Source organism: Gekko japonicus, unplaced genomic scaffold, assembly GCF_001447785.1.
Source record: "Gekko japonicus isolate JY-2015 unplaced genomic scaffold, Gekko_japonicus_V1.1 scaffold1868, whole genome shotgun sequence".
Classification (NCBI taxonomy): domain Eukaryota; kingdom Metazoa; phylum Chordata; class Lepidosauria; order Squamata; family Gekkonidae; genus Gekko; species Gekko japonicus.
Genome location: NW_015164247.1, coordinates 1 through 9,353, shown reverse-complemented (window position 1 = coordinate 9,353; position 9,353 = coordinate 1). Strand labels below are relative to the sequence as shown.

The window sequence follows — 9,353 nt, the reverse complement described above, 5'->3', positions numbered from 1 at the left end:
CGGCCGGAAGCAGGGGGCGGGGCTTCGTCATGTGCCCCCCCGTACCTCACCCGGGGGAACTGCGATCCCCCCCGAAATGACCTCTGGATGAGACTGAAAATATCATTCCCCCCCTTTTATACACGATTCCTGAGTGCCTCCTAAATCAGTCATGCCAATGAAGCCCAGTTCAAAGATTAATGGCCTAATATTAGGATTCCATGTCTAAAGCAAAACACATCCATAAGTGCAAGAGTTGCTGCACTAGGATAACCAAGGCAGTGATAGACATTCTTTCTGGACCCCATTACTTGATGTGGGTGGAAAAATACCTGTGCTATCAGAGAACTGCAGGATATTCCAACCTAGATGCTCACATAATTGCCCATAATGCTCCTTGACTGAGGATACAAACCTGGTGCTATCAGCAACAACACGGGCTTTCAGGAAAGTTGCCTTCTTCAGTATAGGCAACACTGTAGTGACAGGTCACCCACTTTGATCTCTGTACTCTACGCTGCTGACCTTCAGCTAGCCCCAGACCATCAGCTGCCTTTAGCCTTCCCAGCTCCCAAAGCCTTCTTTCCTTTCAAGCCTGAGCACATGGTAGACCCTTCCTTATAGGATCTGTATGGTCACGGGCCACAAAGGGAGCAGAAAGAAAATTATTTGAGAATTCACTGAATAAAGGATCTACCCAGCTAAACTCAAGCTATCCTAGACCACATGATGTCAGCTCTCTTCCACTTGTTCACATGCTTGCTGGCACACAGCGTATCTTTGTACACAACAGTGTGATTGCACAGTAAACTCAATTAATAATGCCTTGGTTACCAAGAATACATTTTAAATACTTTTAATTCATAATTTTTCATAGTTTAACATTTTTCACACCAAGCAAAAATAATTGCTAGCCCATGCCATCTTTCCTCAATAATAAATAATTTTGAGTAATACTATGTAATGTGTCTATATAGTAAAGGTTGAGATGCATACTGGTAATTAAATGATAAGAAGGGGGAAGAACAGGCATGTTGATTAGTTCCCTAAATAATTCCAAGCAGTTCTGCCTGATATAAGAACATAAGAACATAAGAGACGCCAATGTTGGATCAGGCCAAAGGCCCATCCAGTCCAACACTCTGTGTCACACAGTGGCCAGAAATACCAGTGCCATCAGGAGGTCCAGCAGTGGGAGACTACAGTACTTACCTTCTTTTCTGCATGGTCTCCTACTAGAAACAAATGAATGTATGGCACGATTAACTAACATGGTCAAATCTCTAGCTACAAATCCGTCTGTTTCCTTAGCAATTTGAAGAAGATCTAGATCACCCAATCTGTCCAGGTTGGAATTAAGTTTATTTTTCATTATGGAATTAAGTATTTCACGCCTTTGCCCCTGGAAACAGAACACACCACAACTTTATCTGCAATCCAACAACAAAGAACTGAACAAAGGCAAGGAGAAAATAACTACATTTCAAAGCCATTCAGAAAGACTAATTCTGAAAAAAACGGATGTGTCAACTTTAAATATGAACACTGATCACAGTAACTTCTTTCCGTGATGTCAAGCAAGTGGAACCATAGTGTCTGTCCAATTTTCAAACACAACTTGAGGCTCCTGTTTCGGTAAGGCCTTGGCAGTTAATCTTCATGCAAACCAGCCAACCATGCAATCCAACAACAAAGAACTGAACAAAGACAAGGAAAAAATAACTACATTTCAGCGCCATTCAGAAAGACTAATTCTGAAAAAACCGGATGTGTCAACTTTAAATATGAGCATTGATCACAGTAACTTCTTTCCCTGATGTCAAGCAAGTGGAGCCATAGTGTCTGTTCAATTTTCAAACACAACTTAAGGCTCCTGTTTCGGTAAGGCCTAGGCAGTTAATCTCCATGCAAACCAGCCAACCGCAGCAGTGTTTGGAGAACTTATTTATGCCAGCTCTACCTCTCCAGAGCATGCACTTGCCATGAGCTAGGTAGAACCTTTGTGTTACAGCTACAGACCCCTGCCCCCAGCCTCAGAATGGCCAGTCAGAGACAGAACTCTCTTCTCAGAGTGAAGAGTATGAGGTAGGAATGAGAAAGGACTGATTTTGAAAGAGAGAGTGTGTGGAAGCATGGTGTAAGAAAAGGATATTGAATGAGCTATGTGAGCTTTCATGGCCTGTGGGAACTGGCTTGTTTGAGTGGAAGAAGGCACAGGAAGTGAACAGAGCTGCCATTGCTGAATGAAAGAGGTGGGTTTGACTACATACTAGGTGTCAGTGGAGGCACTTACCAAGAGTTGGAGGCAGCAGGTGCATCCCTTTTTCACAAGAACAGAGAGGTGGCCTATGTCTGAGTTATCCATGAAGGCAATCAGCAAAGCTGTTTGCGACTCTGCGTGGATCGCATTCCATCTACGTGATCCGAGTTACTCACCTTCTCTGACTTACACAGTACTTTAATTTGGTTACCACTGTGCCCTGTGAATCAGGACAAGCTGATTTCCCCATCCCCCCACCCTTTCCCATTAACCTTTCTTTTTCTTACTTAAAAATGATCTTCAGTTAATTACAAGATGTTATGCACTGCCTGGTGACAGGAGTCAGTAATTCAAGCCCAGCTGAGTTCTTCTGGCTATTGAGGAGTGTATTGGTTTAAGATAAGGCAGTTTATCACTTCCTCCACCTTTCTTTTCAGATTTCAACAAATAACATATTTGTTATTAATAAACTAGTTGAGTTATTTGGCAAATAACCTGAAGCATCTATGGAAGAAGGGGTGTTCCCAAGCTAGCCCATTACTGGCTGAAGCAGCCAGGTGAGCTGGGGAAGGGACGCCCTTGGGGCTGAGCAGCATCAACCAGTCTTTTAGTTGCCTTTAGCAGCATGTGGGATGAGAGAGTTGCAGTATAGTGGCACGAGATCTCTTGGTAAAGTCTGGATGTGCAGGCTTGGATAAAGGAAGGCAGCCACAATGCTGATCCACATTAGATGCTGTTAGCAATGACTTGTACGTAAAAGTAGGAGATGATCCATACACGAAGTCTCATGTCCTCATTTGAAGTTACAGTGAAGCATTTCACCACACATTTTGTACAGTGACCAATGCTCCCTCTTAAACTGTGGAGTCTTGTGAGCAAAAATTCTACTTTGTGAGATACTGGCATTAAAGTTGGGAGCGAGCAATTTGGCTACTGCATAAATTAGTTTGCTCTGGAGCCATCCTTCCTGAGCTAAGACAAAAATGTGTGAGCCAGAGGCTAAAAAACTGTGAGCTAGCTCACACTAACTCAGCTTAGAGGGAACACTGACAGTGACCTCAAATTACTCGAGAAAAAAATCCAACTGGTTTTAAATAACTTCTAGGAGAAGTTGCTTAGTCCAAATTGGGTTACATTTACCTGATTTGGAGCCTGGATACGTTGGAAGCATTGAAATATGTGATTTCCTTGGGCAGAAACTATGGAAGGATGTAGTAATTGTTCAGATGGACTTGTGGCAATCAGTGTAATCAAACTGCGCGTGCAAGTTGCTTCCTTTATCAAATCTTTCAATACTGGAAGCAGAAAAACAAATGAGCTCAACTTTGAACCATCTATACACTGATGAGCACATAAATTAACATTTGCATCTGTTTTCCTTGTTTCACAGAAACGTAACTATCTTTTTCAATGCTTTGTTTGTTTCAGTAAAATATGTTTCACGTGGCATGATGTGTCAACAGTACATGGAGAAAATATAATTCTTTTCTATATCTAAAACTAGTTATATTCTCTGTAAGGCAGAATCTTAACTCTGCAACAAAAACAGAAGCCATTCTAACATAAAACAAAACAGACGAGATGGATCCAGAAAACCACAAGTGAGACCCTATTCACAGAAGGGATCTTTGCCATCTTTCCTTTCCCCACTGCATCCCCTTGGCACGACCATTCTTATAGCCACTCCTGAGGGTTAGGGAATCCTTGGGAATGGCATGGGTAACTACAGATAGAGGGCAGAGCTTGCATGACAGCAAAAGCTCTCACAAGATGGGATCAGATTCCTAACAACTCCCATTTCCCATGCCAACTGCTCTGTGCCTCACTCCACTGTTCCCGAGTGTCCCAACCTTCAAGAGTAGCTGTCCCAGACTGCAGTGGAAAGGGGAATGCAGCTAACGTCCACTTTGCAAGAAGAATTCTGTTCAAGATTCCCTCAATACAAGCCCTTGTACAAATTATTGTGTATTAATAATACAGGGCATTGAATTGTGCTGTTTCCTGTAGCAGCTGACAAAAGTTGGTTCAACTAGGGTTGAACTGTATTACTACTGACTTCTGCAAGAAAATACAGATCAAGGAACATCAAATTGTACAGATAAGGCAGCAGAAATCGGTACAATAACAGATATTGAATCTGTAACTCGCAAACTCATTCTATCATAATTACTGTAGAAAAGAGCAAGAGTCCAATAGCACCATAAAGACTAACAAAATTTGTGGCAGGGTATAAGCTTTTATGAGTTACAGTGACTCTAGAAAATTCATAACCTGCCACAAATTCTGTTAGTGTTTAAGGTGCTACTGGACTCTTGCTCTTGTCTACTGCTACAGACAGACTAACTCGGCTACCCATCTTGATCTATCATAATTACTGTTGATTTAAGGGGCAGCCGAAATTTTACACTGATGAACTGTCAGAAGAAAGGACAAGAAAAACTATTCAGGCATTGGTTGTCAAATATAAAATGTTTCAGATATAAAAATTCATGCAACAGTTGATGAGCAGCAGTTCTAAAAACAAAACAGAGGGGAAGCAGGTTGTTACCATGAGCGAGGCGAGTGCTCTGTACTGCTTCAGGACTGTTCTCGTGTTCTGGAGTAAGGGGAATCCCAACCATGTGATCAAGATCATCTAACAGAATAACTGATGGCTGTCTCCAGACTGCCTCCAGAAATGCCTCTTCCAGTTTCTTTCGTATGTTTTCTAATCTTTTCCCTATAACAGAAAGATACTGTAACCAGAACAGAGATAAAATTATAGGGCTTCCGATATGGTTTTGCAAGATCAAGAGGATAACCCAGACCAGGGGTGGTCAAGGTTGCTTAATGCGAGAACCACAAAGAATAAATTTCAGATGTTTGACAGCCACAAGATACGAACAAATATTACACACACTTTTTATTGAAAAATATGCAAATTTGCTTTTTATTAACTTTAAATGAGACTGTCAAAAATAAAAACAAAAGAGGGAAAAACAGATATTGATAATAATATTTATTTGTCCAGTAATATTTGTTTGCTAATGATATTTATTTGTCTAAAAGAGAGAGAGGTGGAAGGAGAGAGAGAGAGAGACAGACAGACAGACAAAGAAAGCAAATAGATGGGGGAGGGAGGGGGAAGGAAGGAAGAGAGAGAAAGAAAGGAAGGGAGAAAGAGAGAAAGAAAGGTGGAAAGAAAGCAAACAGATGGGCAGGGAGGAAAAAAAGAAAGCAAATAGATGGCTTGGAGAAGGGATTTAAAGAGACAAATGCCTTCTCCAAGCTGGGGGGGGGGGAGAGACTTTGAGAATGCATTTACTGTTGCTTTCCTTCTCTGCTACCCCCCACACACCTCAAGCCTACCTGGGGAGGGGAACACTAGCTGGGGAAGGGAAGACCAATCAGGGAGGCATGCCTTCCATTCACTTCCCCAGCTGCCCTGCCGGGAGCCACACAATGTGTGTGAAAGAGCCACATGTGGCTCCCGAGCCACAGTTTGGCCACCCCTGACCTAGACTGATATGATTCTACCCCACATTCTGGTTGCACCAGAGACCCAATACTATCCTATTATGGAATTATTTCTTAGGATTCCCCCCACTTCTTTCTCCATAATACATAGGAAGAGCTGGTGCAGCACAGCAACAAACAGGCTGAGGTACAACTGAGGAAAACCCTGGTTCAGGTCTCATTCCTGGTATGAATTATTTCACCTTAAGCAACCTCTGATCGCTGCCTCAACTCCTTTGAACGCCTTTGCAATATGGGGCTAATAATACTGGTCTATCTGACAGGACTGTAGTAAGGATTCATGTACATGAAGCATTCTGAACAATCTAAGGGCCTATATAAATATTAAGTAGCATTCAGCTCACATTATGATATGGACAGCAAAGGGAAAGACAGGGGAGCTAGTTTTATCTGTTGCAATGACACCAAGAGAGATTGGGGTTTTTTGGTTTATTATTAAAAAATGGGATAAGATGGAGAGAGCCCTCCAGTTGACACTAAATGACATCACAGGCACAAACTAAGTCAGATATTCCCCAATATGGGGATGAGGACAGAGAAAAGGCTTTGCTGTTCAAAAAGGAGATTCTTACAGAGGAAGGACCCCAGCTAATCACATACTCACACAGAGTATAGCAGTTGCAAGATTTAAGATGTGAAGATTAAAGCTAGTGTAGCGGGCTGTACAGAGGGCTGTGCTTGGAAATGAAAGCTTCAAGTTCCCTGCTAAATTATGATGCTCAGAGAGTGCCCTTGAGTAAAACTCTTCTTTCTTATATTAACTTAATTTTTACAGCTGCAGTTGGAATTTGAGAAACAACAACAACAACAACAACAACAACAACAACAACAACAACAAGAGATTGGATTTATACCCCGCCCTTCACAACCCAAAGGTGTCTCAGAGCGGCTTACAAACTCCTTTCCCTTCCCCTCCCCACAACAGACACCCTGTGAGGTAGGTGGGGCTGAGAGAGCTCTTGACAGAAACTGCTCTTTTTCAAGAACAGCTCTTATCAGAGCTATGGCTTGCCCAAGGTCATCCAGCCAGGTGCAAGTGGAGGAGTGGGGAATCAAACCCGGTTCTCCCATATTAGAGTCCGCACACTTAACCATTACACCAAACTGGCTCTTTGTATGCTGACAAGTGCAGCACAAAGGGCATAAATGGTACTCATACCTTTTAAAGCTTTACAGTCAATTACTTCCACGTGAGCATCCAGTCTATCGAAGGCTTCCTTGCAGAGGGCCTTTGCTAAAGTTGACTTGCCACTTCCCTATAAAATAAATGGGGGGATGCATTAAACCTTATAAAACGAACAAAATAAACGAATATATTTTTCCTATGGATTCTTTTTGCTCTGAAAAAACATTCAGAGAACAAAAGCCATCAGGAATTTGTTGCAGACAACTGAGAACTGTAACAGGAGCCTCGAACCCCTGGAGCAACACTGCTGTATCTTCAGCAGAGGATTCACCTGACTAAGTAGTGCTCAGGTGCTAGATATTTTCATCCAACCAAATTCTGTTATTAGGTACAGCTGCACTACAACCTACTGTGCCCATTTGTGTATAGCCAGGTTCATGGTACCAGAAGAGCCAGAAAGCTTTAATTTTCCTCAATACATGCAAACAGTTAGTTGCTACAGATGGAAAACTATCACACAGATGGACTATAGGAAAGGGGGGGGGAATACGTTATATACGCACACTTTAAATGGTTGCATAAATCACTAAAACATATTGTAGCATATCATTCTACAGCGGCAAAAAGAATAAATCGTATAATTCAAGGTATCATTTAATTTGTATTCAACCATTTCATGGAGCAGATGAGAAATGAGTGTTTGGGCATCTAGAAGAGATTAATTATAGAAACCATTGTTTCTTAGAAGCTTATATGTTGATAAAAAATATTCACCTTTGCTCCAGTAACCAGGATACCACCACTGCGCAGCCCTACAGATACGGTGGCTAGCTTTTGAGAAAGTGGTCGTCCCAAAAGGCTGTGTGATATGTGGTTAAACAACGATAATCCTAGTTTATCTACTCCTCTGAAAAACAAGATTTAACAAAAACAGAATGCCTTATCTCCTAATAATATAAAATTAAGATGAGCTATTTGATAAAACTTTTTCTGAATAGTCCACTTAAATGTTCTGGAAAGGCACCCAACCAATTCAGTTCTGTCAGTTATAACCTCAATAGTTGTGAGAATTGCAGGGGAAAAAGCAGAATGTTTTTGGCATAAGCACCTTCTCCAAGGGAGTAAATAGTGGTGCACCACATACAGAGAGATATTGCTAGAGATAGCACTGTCAGACCTGCAGAGCCTGTAATAGACAGCACTGGTTTGCGAATCCAGTGTTTATGCATGTTTTTGTTTTAATGTTTGGTTTAATCTTATTCTTGAGAAATGCACAGTGTTGTTTGGCTCATGTCTATTTTCTGTTGTTGTTCATTTGGCTCAGTGGAATTAAACAAGTACCTAAATCGCAACAAGAATAACTCTAATTTTGACTACAGAGTTGCTGACTCTCAGAATGTTCAATATTTTTGATCCTATGCATGTTAAACAACACCTCTTTAATTTTCACAGCTTTATTACTGTTCAGGTTTGTGATACTATAAAAACATCTCACCCTAAACAGTTCAGACTGAGCCATGGAAGGAGTTCGTTACAAGACAACTGTGCTTCACCACCACTGGGAACTGAAGTCATAGGATGCTTCATGACCTGCACAAAATAAGTCAACCATTATTGAGAAGCTGAATAGGCTTTTGTAAGAGGAAGGCCAAATCCCCCTACGGAATGGCTGAGGGAGGAAAAAATACAATCCACACACACTGGTAAAAAAAAGTCAGACTGCTATTATGTACTAAAATTTAACACTGGATTAGGCTAGTTAAAGTCACACGAAAGAACACCTGCACCTCAAAAAGCACAGGATCACAATTACCCCTTGGCTAGATACATGGATACACTCAGGACAGAAAAATAAATTGTTACACTACCAAATTCTATAAGATTTCATATGAAGTATTGCATGGTGTTCACATTTCCTTGGGTGTCCAACTCCTCTAAGCTCCTCTGTGCTTTGATCTCTGTCATTTTTTAAACTGCAGACAATAAGTTGTCACTAAAAATACTTTCAGAAAAGTGAATGAGCAGTATACTTTAAAAAAGTAAGATGGCTATAACTTCATTTTAAAAGGGGAATACTCTGCTCCAAATACTTTTAAATCATGAACCTCAGAGATGAAGCTCTCATGGAATTTTTATATCAGAATTTCCCCCCAACACTTCAAGCTGTACATAGACATTACGAAAATGAATGCAAATTACTCTGTGCCTAATAAATGAAACAATTTACTGTGTTTTAGCCAAATGCAATATAATTTAATCAACTGGATACCTTTAATAAATGATATTTACTTGTATATTTGCTTTCTGCAGCAAGCTGGGACTCAAGATGAAAGTATTTTCTTCAGTGTCTGGAGAAGTGATTATACTAAGGACAAAGTCCTCCATGCCTTTCAAAACACAATGGACACATTAACTTGCTTGCAATTTTAGGACTGTGTAACATACACTGAATTAATCAAATATAGTGCAAAC

The 9,353-nt window shown here is 40.9% G+C and overlaps 1 protein-coding gene across 1 annotated transcript in view; it reads right to left on the bottom strand.

Moving 5' to 3' along the window:
- Positions 1-9,281, bottom strand: part of PEX1 (peroxisomal biogenesis factor 1) — a gene marked incomplete at its 5' end in the record, with an annotated part of 18,640 nt that extends 9,359 nt beyond the window's left edge. The window contains 7 exons of the mRNA XM_015408628.1: positions 1,192-1,381; positions 3,380-3,534; positions 4,788-4,958; positions 6,915-7,011; positions 7,656-7,788; positions 8,377-8,471; positions 9,171-9,281. Coding sequence (XP_015264114.1) covers positions 1,192-1,381; positions 3,380-3,534; positions 4,788-4,958; positions 6,915-7,011; positions 7,656-7,788; positions 8,377-8,471; positions 9,171-9,281 — 952 coding nt within the window. The remainder of the gene's footprint in view (positions 1-1,191; positions 1,382-3,379; positions 3,535-4,787; positions 4,959-6,914; positions 7,012-7,655; positions 7,789-8,376; positions 8,472-9,170) is intronic.
- Between the last annotated feature and the right edge of the window lie 72 nt (positions 9,282-9,353).